At 42.8% G+C, this 18,045-nt stretch overlaps 1 protein-coding gene across 2 annotated transcripts in view; it reads left to right on the top strand.

Moving 5' to 3' along the window:
- The window catches only part of TBC1D9 (TBC1 domain family member 9), a 123,161-nt gene that overhangs the window by 63,676 nt on the left and 41,440 nt on the right, over positions 1–18,045 (top strand). For both annotated transcript variants that reach the window (XM_047718511.1, XM_047718512.1), the window contains exons 3-7: positions 2,127–2,245; positions 9,571–9,799; positions 10,225–10,486; positions 12,175–12,382; positions 17,624–17,830. In XM_047718511.1, coding sequence (XP_047574467.1) covers positions 2,127–2,245; positions 9,571–9,799; positions 10,225–10,486; positions 12,175–12,382; positions 17,624–17,830 — 1,025 coding nt within the window. The remainder of the gene's footprint in view (positions 1–2,126; positions 2,246–9,570; positions 9,800–10,224; positions 10,487–12,174; positions 12,383–17,623; positions 17,831–18,045) is intronic.

The raw sequence follows: 18,045 nt of genomic DNA, 5'->3' as shown, positions 1-18,045 counted from the left end.
TAGAAATTTTTCCAGCAGCCGGGGCATCTGGGTGGCTCAGTCGGTTAGACATCTGCCTTGGGCTCAGGTCATGCTGATCTCAGGGTCCTGGGATCGAGCTCTGCGTCGGGCCCCCTGCTTAGCTGGAAGTCTTCTCCTCCCTCTCCCTCTGCCCTTCCCCTGCCCATGCTCACTCGCTTGTTCTCTCCCAAATAAATGAAATCTTTAAAAAAAATTTTTTTCAGTGACTACTGAAAAATTTAAACTCTAAAATGTTTGAAAGCTCTCTGGTAGACTCCAGAATGACTCATTCCCCTAAATATTCCAAACGATCATTGTTCTTTGCATCTGAAAAATATTTTCTATTTTCCAAAGTATCTCTGTGGACATTATTCCTTGGGATTTCTTTTTTTATTTATTTTTTATTTTTTTTAAAGATTTTATTTATTTATTTGACAGAGAGAGATCACAAGTAGATGGAGAGGCAGGCAGAGAGAGAGAGAGAGAGGGAAGCAGGATCTCCGCCGAGCAGAGAACCCAATGTGGGACTCGATCCCAGGACCCTGAGATCATGACCTGAGCCGAAGGCAGCGGCTTAACCCACTGAGCCACCCAGGCGCCCTTCCTTGGGATTTCTATAGCATTGCTCTGAGATGGAAAGGTGTGTGTGTGTGTGTGTTTCATTTATCTCCATTTTACAGATTAAACAAACTGTCTAAAGTCATCCAGCTGGCTAATGGCAACGGGAGTGGACCCACGTGTCCTGAGTCCTAGCTTTCTCCGTGACATTGTAGTACAGTCTTCAGTTGCCTTTACATGTGGTTGACAATGGCCATGGGTAAAGCCCACAGAGAGCTGCAGTCTGTTTCTCCATGCTTTCACAGGACTGCCTTTCCACTAACAAATCGGCTTCTCGTCCTCTCCATTGGTCGGTATTCCATTTAGGCAGTTCTGGTGTTTAGTCTTAAAAGAAAATGAACTTGGCTTTGGTTTGGTTTTCCCTCTCCTTAAACAGCAGTTCTGAGACCTCGCCTCAAGGAGATTTTAGTTCTGCGATTCTGAGTATCATTGTAGACCCATTCGTGTCTCCCGCCCTTCTTTGTCAGGAGTCAGAGTGAGATTCTGACTTCCCTTGAATTACTGGTGACAGAGAACAAAGAGTAGCAAAGACACTGTTAAGAAATCAAGGAGAAGAAAGCTTGGAAATCTGAGGAGAGGCCTGGAGGTTGATGAATCAGTGGAATCAGAAAATCGTTCCTTAATTCTGGAATGAGCGGTACCTACCATCTATATATATGTCTATGAATGATTTATACAACCTGGTTTTCTGCAAGATCGTTAACAATCCCAGAGCAAGAATAAAAGGGGAAGGGAAAGGAATTTAGCTCAGTGTCTTTCCAAGCACATCCTGACGCCGTTCATCCATGGGATGCCCCGCAGTGGCGAGGGGAGAGCGGTGCCTATTACATAGGCTACAAGGCCGGGGTGGTTTGAGTGCGGAGCCTGCTAGGAGAGGTGACTTAATGCTTCTTAGCCCTGACCGAAAGGGAATGACTTGCTCAGAGGCTCTGAGGGTGACCTCATCCCATTACATTTCAAGGCAGCGGTGCTCGCGAGAGCCAGGCCGCTGTTCCCTAGCAATTGTCCCCTGTCACATCTCATTCATAATTGAAGTGAGCGAGGATCTTTTTTGCCCATTATAGGAGGTGGTTACCGCAGACCTCCAGTGGCACACCAGAACTCTCAGATTATTGCAATTTAACAACTGTAACCTAGGCCCCTAGGGAGATCTAGGTTAGCCTGTGACATGCATGGAGGTTCTAGGAGGGAGATTAGTGGAGGGTCGTGTTCAAGTCCCAATTCAGAGAATGAGTGGGAGAAACATTGCTACCTTCTAACTGGAGACAGTGTCAGAGAAGTTTCTGAACCCACCTGGTCACACTTGACTCTGACACAGTGCTTACTCTTGGGTTTCCATATCCTTATGAGTCTTCTGGGTCTCTTCGGAAAGGGACAAAGCATTTCAAGGCAGAGCTGTTGGGACGGGGGTCTCCTTTAGTGCATCTTGATGAAGTGAGCCTGTTTAAGTATCTTTTAAATTCACAAATTTTATTATCATTTTTTAAATCATCTTATTATTCATACAGGTGGTTCCAGAAAAGAAATCACCGAGCACTGGGAATGGCTGGAGCAGAATCTACTGCAGACCCTCTCCATCTTTGAAAACGAGAACGATATCACCACATTTGTGAGAGGAAAAATACAGGTAATGGGCTGTTTGTTTTGTTTTTAAAGCTTTATTTGTTTATTTGACAGAGATCACAAATAGGCAGAGAGGCAGGAAGAGAGAGAGGGGGAAGCAGACTCCCTGCTGAGCAGAGAGCCTGACACGAGGCTTGATCCCAAGACCCTGAGATCATGTCCTGGGCCGAAGGCAGAGGCTTAACCCACTGAGCCACCCAGGCGCCCCTGTTTGTTTTGTTTTAACTTTTAATTGGAAATAGTTTCAGATTTACAAAAAAGTTATAAAATAAGAGCCTTGTAGACCTTTTGCATACTCTCCTGGTCTTAACGTTTACCCCATTTATGTTATCATTTGAGTGCTCATTTACTTTTTATTTGAGTGGAATTTCCTCCCTAATACTTCAGTGTGTATTTCTAAGAATATTCTGTTAAATAATAACACTGCGGTATAGACTGAACATTAACGTTCTACTCTAATATTTGGTACATATCCCTGTCTTGTTAATTGATCAGTGTCTACCATTTTTTCCCTTTCAGTCCAGTTCAAGATCCAGTCTGGGAGGCTGTTGAATTTGTTTTCATCTCTTGTGTCCTTCAATCTAGAATGTTTCCATTGCCTTTCTTTGTCTTTTAGGACATTCATATTTTTAAGTATGTAGTTCTGTTTGTTCGTTTTTTTAAACGGGACATTTTCCATTTTGGGTTTTGTCACGTTTCCTAGGATCTGATTCCGATGATGCATGCCCAGGTGGAACACTTACGTCCTTGTCAGAGGAGCATTTCTGGAGGGACGTGGTATCTCTCCTCGTGGAGGATAGAAAGCCAGAAAGGCATTACCTACCTGAGTTCTCCACTGTAGAGTTACTAATCTTGCCTTTTCCAATAATAAACAATTTGAAATTTTCTGTGAGAAAACACTTCATTTAAGGCTACACAGATATCCCACTCCTTATCAAAATTTCCCCGTGAGTTAGTGTCCATTCATGATTTTTTTTTTGTCTGAACCAATCTTGGCTGTGACGTTTTTACAAAACAATCGTTTCCCAACCCCAGCATTCTCTCAAATTTATCATTTGGCACCTGTTATTCTGTTATAAGCAAGAGCTCTCTTGGCATTTATTCATCGATTTATTTTTGTTACGGACTCATGGATTCCTCTGGTTTTCAGTTGTTTACGTTTCCCTCCTAGACTTAATTATTTTGCTGCTCACACTGTCCCAAACCTAACAGCGTGCCTTCTTCATCCTCGTGTCATGTCCTTGTTACTTTTTTGAACACTTGTTTACTTCAGCTATAGCAGGATATCCCAGACTCATCATTTTTTAAAAAAGATTTTATTTATTTGAGAGAGAATGAAAGTGAGAGAAATCATAGAAGGAGAAGGAGACTCACCGCTTAGTGGAGAGCCTGATGTAGGGTTTGATTCCGGGACTCTGGGATCATGACCTGAGCCGAAGGCTGACATTTAACCAAAGGAGTCACCCAGGCACCCTGTGTCCCAGACTCATCTTGTACTTTCTCTGTCCCAGTCCTGGAATCAGCCCTGTTTCCATTTGCTTTCAGTTTCAGGCCCTTTCTTCTAACATTGTTAATTTATGTTAGTTTAATATTTTTTGCAGGTAAAAAATATTAGCATGCTTCCAAAAGTTTAAATTTCCCAAACTTCCAAAGGTTTAAATTACTCTCTCCTGCATTCTTGCTACCTTGTTCTCCCCAACCCCTTGTAGTTAACTAACTTCCTTGTTATCTGGTCTATCTATCCTTCCTGTGTTTCTTTTTGTAAAAAGAGGCAGATGTATGTATTTTTCCTATTTCTCTTTAAATCTTATACATAAGCCTTAATGTATATATTCTCCTCTGCATTTGCTCTTTTCACTCAGTAACTCTTGGGTAACACTTTGTATTGGTTCATAGAGAGTATCCACATGTTGTTTGTTTTTTATTTTTTATTTTTTTAAGAATTTTAAATTTATTTCTTTATTGAACAGACAGAGATCGTAAGTGGGCAGAGAGGCAGGCGGGGCGGGGTGGGGGGGCGGGAAGCAGGCTCCCCGCGGAGCAGAGAGCCCGATGCGGGGCTCGATCCCAGGACCCCGAGATCATGACCTGAGCCAAAGGCAGAGGCTTTAACCCACTGAGCCACCCAGATACCCCTGCTGTTTGTTTTTTAAAAAAACATTTTAATAGTTTTGTTTTTATTTTGAAATATTAAGTTTTGGGGCACGTTGGTGGCTCAGTGGGTTAAAGCCTCTGCCTTTGGCTTGGGTCATGATCCCAGGGTTCTGGGATCGAGCCCCTCATCGGGTTCTCTTCTCCACGGGGAGCCTGCTTCCCTTCCACTCTCTCTGCCTGCCTCTCTGCCTACTTGTGATCTCTGTCTGTCAAATAAATAAATAAAATCTTAAAAAAAAAAGAAATATTAATTTTTAGTTTTACAAGAGAACTGTAAAGATAGGACAGAGAATTCCCGTAGACCCTACCACTTAGCTGTCATTAATATTAGCATCTTCTGTAACTATAGCATATTTATCGAAACTAAGAAATGAACAGTAATGCAATATTATTTAACTACAGGGGAACAAGGGTGGCTCAGTCAGTTAAACATCTGACTCTTGGTTTCTGCTCAGGTCACAAACTCAAGACTATGAGATTGAGCCCCTTATCAGGCTCTGCACTCAGTGTGGAGTCTGCTGAAGATTCTCTCCCTCAGCTCCTCCCCTTGCTCACCCCCTCATGGTGCATGCGTGCACTCTCTCTCTCTCTCTCAAATAAAAAAATAGATCTTTAGAAAGAAAATATTGTTTACTACAGACTTTATTTGGATTTTACCAGTTTTTCTGCTTCACGTCTTTTTATCCCATGATCTATTCCAGGATCCCACATTACACTGAGTGCCTGATTCTTCCGAATAGGTGAATATTATGTGTATATGTACTGTAAAGAATTCAGCACTCCTCTACACTTGGATATTTAAGTAGTTTCCAATATTTTGCAATTATAAATAATTATATATATATATACACACACAAACATACAGTATATGCATGAATTAAAATTCACACATATAATAACATACATGGATATGTGTATGTGTGTATATACATATACATTTGTGTGTGTGTTTGTTTTATGGGGATCTGTCTTTAAGATAAACTGTTAGCAGTGAGATTGCCAGATCTAGGGGTAAATGAATTTCATTTTGCTTAATATTGCCATATCCTCCTCCCCCCCACACACACACAGGAATTGTACCATTTTACATTCCCACTGGCATATATGGGAATGCCTGTTTTCCTACAACTTCACCAAAAAAGTAGATTACCAGGCTTTTGAGTTTTTGCCAATCTGATGGGGGGAAATATTTTAGTGTTATTTTAATTTGCATTTATCTCACTTACGAATGAAGTTGAATATCTTTTTAAATCCTTAATGGGCCATTTTTATATCTGTAGAATGCCCGCTCATTTCTTTCACCTATTTTTCTATGGGATTTTGGTCTTATTTTTCTTAATTTTTAAGTTCTTTTATATAAAGGCCATTAGCCTTTTTTAAAAAAAGATTTTATTTATTTGAGAGAGAGTGAGAGAGAGTGTGAGAGGGGAGAAGGTCAGAGGGAGAAGCAGACTCCCCGCAGAGCTGGGAGCCTGATCTGGGGACTCCGGGATCATGACCTGAGCTGAAGGCAGTAGCTTAACCAACTGAGCCAGCCAGGCGCCCGGCCACCAGCCTTTTGTTGGTGATATATACCACAGATACTTTCCCTAAGTTTGTCATTTGCTTTTTGACTTTGCTCATGATAGTTTCTGCCATGGAACATGTAAATGTTTTATTTAGTCAAAATTAGAAATTCTTTCCAGATTTTTAGTCGTTGTTAGAAAGCCTTTCTTTATACCTGAATTAAGGAAGAATTCTAGGAAGTGATCTGATAGTTCATTTCTCATTAAAATTATACAGGACGGCCAATTTCTACCTGATTTCTTCTCTTTCACTAAACTTTTACACGAACAAGTAGTAGTTTTAAAGAGTTTATTTATTTATTTGACAGACAGAGATCACAAGTAGGCAGAGAGGCAGGCAGAGAGTGAGAGGGAAGCAGCTCCCCACTAAGCAGAGAACCGGATGTGGGGCTCAGTCCCACGACCCAGAGATCATGACCCAAGCTGAAGGCAGAAGCTTTAACCCACTGAGCCACCCAGGCGCCCCTCAAGTAGTAGTTTTATAATCAGAAAAAAAAGTGGAATATCATTGCTTTTTAGGGTCTGCTATTTTTGAGGGAGTGAACTGAATTTTAACTGGACCACATAAAATTAGGGAGGGTTGAACAGCACAAAAACACATGTAACATATCACCCTCTTCCCTTTTCCCCACCCTTTGCCCCTCAAGATGGATATTTTTCCCTGCTTCAGGATGGCTGATTTCAGTTTCTACTCCATGGTCATGATTAACGAAACCAGACAGATAGTGAAGAGGGTGAAGATGGGAGCAGGGAAGATGCTGGAAAGGGTCAGTTTGAAGCTAGGAGGATGTAGGAGTTTCCAAACAAAAAAATATTCTCGAATACCCGAGGGTTGTTTTATTGATAAAACGCTTCTGATTTTTATAACTTCTTCATTTCATTTCTGAGTCACTTGTCTGAATTTCTGGGAAGTAATGGAAACAGAGAGTGTGAGGTCCTTCATCTGACCGTGTCGCAGGGGGCAGCTGACTGGTGTGGGGACGGTCGTCAGGCTTCTTCCCCGTGCAGGAGGCACTTCTGAGGTCCTCAGTTAGGTCTTGCTAGTCCTCCCTCAGATGGTCCGTGTTTGGATACTAGATACAAATTACTTAGAAGTGACAATAGCCAGGAGGAAAACAAAAACAAACACACAAAAAAACCAGAAAATAAAACAAAGACCAATTATGTCAAATAGCTGTTCTTCTCACTGTTTTTATTACACCAAAAATGTCACATTTAATTCCCCTGAAACCAATTATGAGGAAGGAATTGCTATTAATGCAATTATGTGTGAAAGAATGTCATTCATGTGCAAATGAATGCTTTAAGCATTCCCAGTTGTCCAATCATGAAGGGAACCAACAAATATATTTGTTTTGAGATTTAATTAACTTTTATAAATTATAAATGTAATAATTAACTGCAGAGGCAACCATAACTCAAACCCATAGATAATATTTTGTGTATTTATTTCTAGATTTCTTGAGTGCATTTTATCGTAATAGTCTTACTGTGCATATAATTTTATATCACGTCTTTGTCTCCTTGACTGGTATTGTTACATAATTTTTCGTTGTTATTTTAATAATGTAACATCATCCCACTATTGACTATACCATTCCTCTCTTTCTAGAAGTCTCCTTAGATTCTAGACCAGTTGGGGTAGGCACAAACAGTAATAGCATACAGTGAACACTTGTTCATATAAGTTCTTCTAGAGTTTTTGTTTCATTCCTTTGGGATAGATTACAGATTATAAAACGTTGATTATTAAGTTTACACCTTTTTAGTGGCCCTTAGTAGAGGTTGTCAGTATATTAGAATCCCTGTGCAATTACATCATTGCTCACTTTTCAGTATTCTGGTTGTTTAAACGGTTTCCCAGATTTAATAGGTAAAAGTTGGGCTCTTACTGTTTGAATTTTCTGTCTTTGATTATAAGGTTGAACATTTTTTCATGTTTGCTAAGTTAATTTTCCTTTTTGTGAATTCCGTGTCATTGTCCTTTGTGTATTTGAATTTGTATTGGGCATCCCAAATATTTGGATGGTAGTGATTTTTCAAAGTTATGTGGAGCTGTTGCCTGGAATCGGGAAAACCTGTTTTATGTGATGTAGTACCTGTAGAACGTAGAAGAGGGAGATGTTTCTTCCCTTTGCTCCATCAGCTGGTCCACTTGGCTACAAAAATTATAAGCAAACTAGGGAGAGGTTCTGCCTTCTGGATCCTCTCTCTTCTTAAAGGTGGAGAAGTTGGGAAGTGAACCTTGAAGGGACTCTTACCTTTACTGTTGAAGTTGGTTGGCAAGACCCAGCATATTGATATTATATACTAGGCCTTGGAGTGTTCCAGTGTTGTTTCTCAGTTCTACAGCCTCATAAATCCTCTCATATTAGAGACATATTGTTTTTAAAATTTAGATGAACATTCTAGCCTGGTATTTAGTAGATCTGGGATAATGCAATTTGAATGTTTGTCCACTTAAAATATGGCCGTCATTTGGTTTGTTATACATCACTCCCTTCTAATGCTCTTATTCTGACTTCAGGTCAGAGCCCTGCTAAGTGGTCCAGGGGAACAGGTATTATCCCACCTGACGGTGTCCAGGCTTACTCTAAGTTGATTGGTTATTGGGGTTGCCTAGAAACCCAACTGCTACTTTTATTTTATTTTATTTATTTATTTATTTATTTATTTATTTCACTTTTATTTATTCACTTATTTCATATATATATAATTTATATAATATATAATATATATGTATTTTATTTTATTTTTTTAAAGATTTTATTTATTTATTTGACAGAGAGGGATCACAAGTAGACGGAGAGGCAGGCAGAGAGAGAGAGAGAGGGAAGCAGGCTCCCTGCTGAGCAGAGAGCCCAATGCGGGACTTGATCCCAGGACCCTGAGATCACGACCTGAGCCGAAGGCAGCGGCTCAACCCACTGAGCCACCCAGGCCCCCCTATATATGTATTTTAAATACCTCTCTAAAGGCATTGATAATTTGAAATGTCACGTGGGCTGTAGGTATATTTGCCAACTGGGAAAGGTTTGTACATCCTTCTTCTGAAGTGGCTCCTTCTCCCCACCCAGAGGTCTAGTGCCCTCGTGCCCCCTCATGGTTGTCTGAAGTCCCCTAACACAGCACACTCCCAAAGCCTGCTCATCCCCAAGGCCTCGGTTCCAAATGGATCTCCCCTGGACTCCATGAAAGCCAGTCCTCTCTGTTCTCTTAATGAAGTAGTAATCTTGAGAAAAGCAGAAACTGACCTTTGGGGTGACTTTATCATGATGAGCTAGGAAAGCAGTAGAATTTGCAAAATTTTTTTATCTCCTCATTTGTAGACTAAGACCACAGGCTTCATTCTAAGTGACCGTCTTAAAACGATTAACACCCATAAACAGATAATCAAATCGATATTGTTATTTGAAGATCTTTTAGTACACAAGTGCTTCCCGGTAATGGGCTTAGAATTGGGGGCTACCTTTGAAAAATAATTCATCAATTAAAAAATATTCTAGCATGAGTAATTGTTTTTTTTTTCTTTCCAATATTTATAGCATGCAGAAAAAAAGCAGCCCTAGTCTTGTTAATACTCGTGTGCCTCATTTTCTCCTTGCTCCAGGGCATCATTGCAGAGTATAACAAGATCAACGACGTGAAGGAAGATGATGACACGGAGAAGTTCAAAGAAGCCATTGTGAAATTCCACAGGCTGTTCGGGATGCCCGAGGAAGAGAAACTCGTCAACTATTACTCTTGCAGCTACTGGAAGGGGAAGGTCCCCCGCCAGGGCTGGATGTACCTCAGTATTAACCACCTTTGCTTTTATTCTTTCCTTATGGGAAGGGAAGGTGAGCTGTCTAGAACGTCAGAGGGAAGCTTGGGAAAGTCTGCTGAGGTATTGCCCCAAACTCGTAAACCACATCAGAATGCCCCAAATAGATTAGTAGTGATGACTCAGTCTACACTGTGTTTTAACTATGTAACAAGTGAAGTCTATTCTCATTATTAAAAAAAAAAAAAAAAAAGTTTATTAAATAATAGAGAGTCCCCAAAGCTGTAATAAACATTGTTGACATGGACTTCAGTCCATAATAAGGATGACTTCAGAATTTATGGGGTCTGAATTTGTCTCTCAAACAAGCCAAACAGTAACAAATATGGCACATGCAAACTCAGAGGAGTTCAGCGAGATGGAGGGCTGGGTGGTGAGACTGAAGGATTCTTTGGGGATTTTAAGGAGCCAGGTGTTGACCAGCTTGTTCCCTGTGCCCAGCCAAGCTGGTGATCCGGTGGGTGGACATCACACAGCTGGAGAAGAGCGCCACACTGCTCCTGCCTGATGTGATCAAAGTGAGCACGAGGTCCAGTGAACATTTCTTCTCCGTCTTTCTCAACATCAATGAGACCTTCAAGTTAATGGAGCAGCTGGCGAACATAGCCATGAGGCAACTCTTAGACAATGAGGGATTTGAACAGGACAGATCCCTGCCCAAACTGAAAAAGAAGTCTCCTAAAAAAGTGTCAGCCCTGAAACGGTAGGTGACAAAGTCTTACACGCTTCAGAAACAAGAGACTCTTACATTCTTCTGTGAAATGTAACCTTTTCTGAACCATTGCAAGGGGTCTGAACAGTTTTCTGGGTATAGATGCAGAACTGAAAAAAAACTGTCTGAAGCACTCAAAGGTCAATGAGTGAGGCAGACACAGCCAGCTCTGACACAAAGTGACGGGAACTCTTCTGGTCCTGGGGGCAGGGTGCCTATGGGCAGGGTGCTGGGGGGAGATGGGGCAGGGTGGTGGGTAAAGCCCTCACAGGACGCTGCTTGGAGTGGTCTCTCCAGAGGTAATAGAAGTCACCCATACAGTTTCAGTCAGATGGATATTTCAGGCAGAGGCAATAACACGATGCAGGAATCACAGGGGAAAAGGCCAGAGGGGATTAAGTCCATCAATGTCTGGAGAGTGGTGAGGCATGTGATGAGGAGAGGCTGTAGAAAAGCCTGGAAGTCTGGATGTGGGAGTGGAGCTAGAGAGAGGGCGAAGGAAACGTTGAGGCTCTCAAGTGGGAGTGTATGCATGGAATTGTCTGGAACTGAGATGGGGAGTGAGAGAGGGAGAGCACATACGAGGGCTATGCCATAGCGTAGATGGAACTGGAAATCCCTGGCGTTCAGCTGGTATTGGAACCTGACAAGAGATCACGGCACTGAAGATGTCTGCTGCTCTGAGGCGTGTTTCAGTGGAGTGTTTGAGGGTGAAGGGTGTTACTGCAGTGGACTGAATCACAAATGAAAGGCAAGGAATGGGCATTAGGCAGGAGTAGACTGCTCTTTCAAGAGATTCAGTGCTAAAGGAGGAAGGATTGCTCTTCTTAGGATGCAGAAGATTTGAATATAGGACGGAAGGGAAAAGGCTTGTGGTGAAGGTAGGTGCAGGGAAGGAGGGGGCACAGAGCTAAAGCTATAAGAAAACCAGTCATTTTAGGAGTGACATCCAATGGGGCATGGAGAAAATTGTGTGTGCTCATACTTCTCCCTCTGCAATGGAAAGGAAGTAAGAGCAGGTGAGGATGGAAGCAAATTGGCAGTAAGAGGGAGGGCACCGGAGGCGGGGCGGGGGGAGCCTGGCTTTGTTCTGGGAAGCCAGAGACTCTCCCACCCAGCGGCTAAGGTGGCATAGAAGCTTGAGAGGTTTGACTTGATAAACAGGAAAAAGGGGAGAAAAACTGAGCTGAGGTTGGAAACTCAAAGGGACAAGAGGTGGGTTGTTCCTGTGTTTCAGGCAGTTTTGTTGTCTTTTGAGGGCAGACCGTGATAGCCAGGAGATTCATGAGGCATGTTTGCACTCTCCTTAGGTCTTTCTTAAGAGTTAAGGCCCCAAAAGTGGCTCTGGAGAAGTATGAATGTAATAATCTCTTTAGAAATTACCACATTCCTTTAGAGAACAGTGGATTTCCTATCCAGGCCTAGTCTTCCACAGATGTCTTCAACATTTACAGATACTGATTGTAAAATGACTGCCCACGGGACCTATGTAGATTAAAGTAATTCTTTTGTGCTTCTGGGTCACAGGTTGGGGTTAGCTCCAGTAGAAAGCCAAGAAGGTGGGGATGAGTGACAGGGTGGAGAAGCGGAGAGCTGGGCTGCAAGGCCTCCCTGCTGCGTCCTTCAGATGCCACTGAAACGTTTCTCTCACGCGAGGTGATCCTGTTCTTGCCTTCCAGCGATCTCGATGCCAGGGCGAAGAGCGAGAGGTACCGTGCACTCTTCCGGCTGCCCAAAGATGAAAAACTGGACGGCCACACGGACTGCACCCTCTGGACTCCATTCAACAAAATGCACATTTTGGGGCAGATGTTTGTGTCCACGAATTACATCTGCTTCACCAGCAAGGGGGAGAACGTGTGTAGCCTCATCATCCCACTCCGTGAGGTGTGTGTCGGGTGAAGGTGGATCTCCTAAGTGTTTCCTTTGTAATACTTTTCTGTGTGAACCACAGAGGTTTTTACCAGCATTTTACTTTTTTTTTTTTTTTTAAAAACTTAGGTGAATGTTTGTAATTCTTTGGTGGCTCCGGACGCTTCCTTTTGTGTGTTGTCATTGCTGTTGGTGACTTGAAAGAGCTTTTCTTCCTAGAAAAGGCAGCCTGGAGTTTTTTGGGGCTTTTTTAAGATTTTATTTCTTTATTTGAGAGAGAGGGAGAGCGCAAGAGGGAGCATCAGTAGTGGGGAGGGACAAGGGAAGAGGGAGAAGCAGACTCCCCACTGAGCAGGGAGCCTGATGCGGGACTCTATCCCAGGACAGGACCCCGGGATCATGCTGAGCCACCCAAGCGCCTCCAGCCTAGAGTTTTAAAATGGAGATTTTACTGTTATTCAGGTGTGGTGAGGCCAACACATCAGGAGGTGGCTGCTACTGGAAAGAGCTTGTTGTACTCACCATCCTTCTGGGAGAGGCTGTGGGGACCCACTGGGGAAGCACCACGGTTGGTTCATAGGCCGAGGGAGTCGAGAAACGGGGGCAAGGGCCTTTAATGTGATTTCTATGGGAAGAAACAGGCGAGGGAGGGTAAGCAGGTTTAGAATGGGCTGGCTGGAATAATTTCAGCAGGCTCTGGGGTATAGGGGCCATCCATAGCTATCTGGGATCTGCCCCTGCCCCCGGGGTGACTAGAACAAGAGTCACTGACCCTGAGTGTGAGAGCTGGATTAAAGGCGGTGGAGGCAGTGTGGCGGGCTCTGCACACTTGGTTTGCGTAGGATCGTCGTGCTCCCGGGTGAGTCCTTTATTATCTCTAGGAGTTGGCCAGCTTTGGGAAGGTGGCCCTGCCAGGGTCCGCAAGGGTATCAAAGCCTCAAATACAAAATCGAGAAAATGTAGTTACTATACCTACCCACAGCCAGAGAGCAGCTTAGTCCCAAGGGAGCAGTCTAGATTGTGAATCAGAAAGCCAGGCATCAGCTTGGGTCTGCCAATTACCAGCAAGAGAACCACGGGGCTGCTGGCCATAGAAACAGGCTCCTGAGCCCGACCTGCAAATTCTGGAATCTGTATTTTAATAAAGTCCCAGGCCCATCCTCCTGCACAATGAAGACATTGTACATTCTTACTCTCTCCACATTCTTACTGTTTCAGGGGAGGAGGTGGCTTCTGTCCTATCTCCACGGTGCTAGGTGGTTCTGGGACTTACACGGAGACCTTGCCTTGAGGTTCGGAGTTGAGAAGGAGCTCCAGGTTAGGCTGCTGGGGGCTGGAAGTCCTACAGCTTCTAGTCCCGGAGACCACTTTAACCTGCCCTGGTCCTTTTCTAGAAGTGAAGGGTGGTTAGAAACTTCGGTTATGTAATTAAGATTGACCCTTGGTTAAGATTCCCTAGCGTAAAGGATTCAAGTATCCCTCTGCCTTCTTTTCTATTTCAGAGAGAACATTTATATAAACAGATTTTTTGGGGTTTTTTCTTATTGTTGTTGTTATTTTCTTCTGTTTAAATAATAATTCACCATTACCACAGAAAATTTGTGAAAGTACAAATCAAAGGAAAATAAAATACATCCCTAGTCCCACCGGTCAGATAGCCCATTATTCAGCTGTACAGCTGTACCCAGGCTTTTTCTATACTTGGCTGTGTATGTCATTTATATTCTTTAGCTATAAAACATAGTGAATTTTTAGTTTTTGCTTATTTCTCCCAACACTGAGTGTATATTAAACTTTCCCCTGTATCATTCAATGCTCTTTGATAGTACAGTTTTAAATGACTGCCTCTAATTCTATTAACTGGATCTATAAAATTTATTTTAGTTACTTGTGGTTAGACCTGTGCATTGTTTTTAGTTTTCTTCCAGTTGTATGTATGATTTTTGCTTCAAATATGAATTATAAGTTCCTAGAAGCTGAATGGGTGGGTCCAAAAGAATGCAAAACATAGGCAGTTGACAAATCTGGTTCCACTTCTTCTAAGATGAGCTAACTAGTGTTGTGACATTGTTTGAGGAGATACGTGGTGGGGGTCAGTTTTGAGGTGGATAATTCGGCAAGTACTACATTTGGCTCTGGAATGGATTTCGTAACTTTTGCCAGCAAATGGACCTTCTTTGCCATAGACTATTGCCAAACTTAATTTTCTTCATTTCTAGTTTTCTTCCATCACATACGACCCCAAAGCAAATTACCTGCAACAGCTAGGGCTACCGGTTCCAGGATGAAGGCTCTGTACTGGTGGATGGAGCGAGTCATCACTGTTGATCCGAAGGGAGATAAGGAGTGGGGAGGGATCAGGATGTCTGCTGTCCGCTCTCCTGTTCACCGCTCTTCACCATTCAGTGCCGGATCCAGTATGATAGTGAGAGTTCAGGGCAACTGGGAGAATGGGGGTTGATATTCTCAGCCCGTTTCTGGCTTGCTTGTTTTCCCTAACAGCTGGTAGAGCAGAGATCATTCGGTTGTATTTCAGGGTAAATCAGAGGAGGAATAATAGTGGAAGTAGTAGCATCGAGAAATAAAGCGTGTTATGGTTGATGGATGCAACTTTAAAGAAGGCAGCAGTGGGCTTCCCTTAACCTGATGGATCTCCAAGACAGATGAGGACAGATTCCCTAATCCCAACTAATGGAGGAAGCAAAGGACTCAGTGTACCTTTTACAACCTTTATGTTACCTTAATGACAGAAAAGCAATGGGGTGGCCTCCTTCCTCTCCCCCCTCTCCCCGCCCTGCCCCCCGACATAGGGTCTGTCTGAGCGGAGAGGCGTCTCTCCGTGAACTGGGTACCTTTTAGACCCCAGTTAAGCTGACTGATGAGCAGCAGCCTTCATGGCAACATCCTACTTGAAATGGCTACTTTAGGGTGATATAAACTAGGAATTGTTGTTTCATTTAATTTTTTACAACCTAAACTAAAATATTGACTGGAGATTGTTCATGTATATTCCACAGATAGACTTAAGGTAGATCAAATAGACACAGAATCAAGTTACTACAGATTTTGAAGAAATTGCAAAGCAGGGAGATAAAGTGAACAGATCAGATTCTTCTTTAGATAGAGATTCCAGATGAAATCTCTCTTTTTCTAAAAATCATAAATTACCTTGCAGATATTACATATGAAACATAAAGCTTTGCCTAAATTCCAGTCTATTTTTATAACCCAAGTTGGTAATGAAATGTGCCTCATTAAACTAGAATACTCAAATGTGGCTGTTACCCTTTGCTGGTGTCACTGAGCTTATGGGATCGGATTCTACCAGAAATAATCTGTCAGCAAAAATTATTTTGTAGTGCATATGAGCATTCATGTTTTATGTAGGAGCTTTTGGGTAGTTTGTGTATTTGTGATCTAGCTAAAGGACTTTCACTTTGACCTCATCAAGATCCACATGGCTCTCTGGGTTTTGGGTGTGAAACTTGAGCCTTTAGTTCCCTTGGCATTTGTCATTTGGTCTGAGACATCTGGTGACCAAAAGAATTTTTTTTAAAAATGTTGTAAAAAAAGGAGTTTTCATAGGTCTTTTAAAAATAGGTATTGTTTAGCATGTTTTAAGTGCTATGGGAAAATTCATGATAAATTTTTTTGCCATTTCTCTAGCTTTTGCATTAGGAAAAAACCCCACTTCTATGTACAACTCCAAGTACCTCAATACATTCCTTTAAAAGTATATAAATATAGGGGCACCTGGGTGGCTCAGTTGATTAAGCGTCCGAGTCTTGGTTTTAGCTCAAGTCATGGTCTTGGGGTCGTGGGATCAAGCCCCATGTCAGGCTCTGTGCTTAGCGCAGAGTCTCCCTCAGACTGTCTCTCCCTCCCACTCACTCTCTCTCTTTCAAATAAATAAAATCCTTTTTAAAAGAATGTGTGTGTGTGTGTGTGTGTGTGTGTGTGTGTGTGTGTGTATGTATGGTTATATGTATTGTATTGATTGTATGTATTGATAAAATCCTAGAGTAGACACCAGATCCTGCAGTTTTCCCTCTGTGGATCCCAGTTGTCCCCATTTTACACTTGGGGCCATTCAACTTTTTGGGCAACTCCAAAAGGTTTCTTGCCTTGAAGGGGAAAAGGATTTTTAAAATTCTGCTTTGGAGAAAATGTATTTTACATGAAAATGTTCATGAAGTAGAGTTGAACCTGTCCAGACTGCTTACAGATGGAAATGAAGAGGGGAAGAGAAACTGAACTTCAAGGATATAGTCAGAGCTGCTGCAAGTAAACCATTTATCTAGGGCTGGCCTTGAGATTTTTTTTTTTTTTCCTATGTGGTAAAGAAAAATATTTTCATGCATTTACCCTGGTTTCTAATTGATGAAAATCCTATTCTAAAGCCCCAACTGCATGTCTTCAGTTCAGAGCTAGAACATACATGCTTCTTTCTTGCTCATTTCCTCATGTGGTCGATTTACTTCACCACACGCATGCGCACATGGTCCGCCATTGCCGGTGGGGTTGGGATTAAGCTGTTTACCTCCTGTCTGTTTCGAATGGAGCCTTTAAAACGATCAGGTGGTAGGAGGAGAGGTTGCAAAGCCCTGGAGTTCGAAGGAGACGTTTGAAAGATGAGTGAGGTTTTGAAAACCATCCCAACATGAAGCTTGGTAAAAAGGCACGAGTATCACGGGTTGCTTCTCTTAGGCATGATGGGGCAGTGAGGAGTCCTAAAGGGTTGCTTCTCTTAGGCATGATGGGGCAGTGAGGAGTCCTCTCCCTTAGGACTCGTGCAATGTTGATGAATATCAGGGAGTTTCTTCACAAGGAGTTTTCTAAACCTTAGCCCTGTTGACATCGTGGGCCAGACTCTGTTGGGGGTCAGCTGTTCTGCACTGCACGCTGGCCAGCGACATCCCTGGCCTCCACCAACTGGATGCTGCTGGTCCCCTCCACTTCTGACAACCAGAAACACCTCTAGGTGTTGCCAGATGTCTCCGGGGGAACAAAATCCCTCCCGAGGTAGAATTGCTGATTTAGAAAGACCAGCACGATAATTCCAGCTTCTGAACTCCAATTTGAGTTGTTAGGAAGCGATTCTATTTTACTGGAGCAGAGGCAGAGAGTCTCATCTTTGCCTCAGTAAGATGGGGTGGTTCCTACAGGACGTAGAAGTGTTGCGTTCCCTGTTTGGTGCTGCTCAGAGGCTGCTGTGATCCCTGGAAAACAATGCTCTTTGTTTCACATTTCTTTCAGGTGACAATTGTGGAAAAGGCAGACAGCTCCAGCGTACTCCCCAGTCCTTTATCCATCAGCACCAGGAACAGGATGACCTTCCTGTTTGCCAATTTGAAAGATAGAGACTTTCTAGTGCAGAGGATCTCGGATTTCCTGCAGCAGACGACCTCCAAAATATACTCCGACAAGGAGTTTGCAGGCAGCTACAACAGCTCAGATGATGAGGTCTGTGGGATCTGCCTGAGGGTGTTTGCATTCGTCCTAGTGCTCTGCCTGAGAGTGGGCCCTCCTTGTCCATTCTGTCGGATCCTCAAGCTGTGCTAAGATAAGGCACTTACCCTGATGCCCAGAGCAGTGTCTCAGCTCTGGAGTTTGTCTTTGAGATCACAAAGCTGGACAGAGCCCTGTAGATCATCTGGTCTAACCGTATTTCATAGTTG

The sequence above is a fragment of the Lutra lutra genome, chromosome 2 (assembly GCF_902655055.1).
Source record: "Lutra lutra chromosome 2, mLutLut1.2, whole genome shotgun sequence".
NCBI lineage: Eukaryota > Metazoa > Chordata > Mammalia > Carnivora > Mustelidae > Lutra > Lutra lutra.
This window is presented reverse-complemented; position numbering and strand designations above follow the sequence as displayed.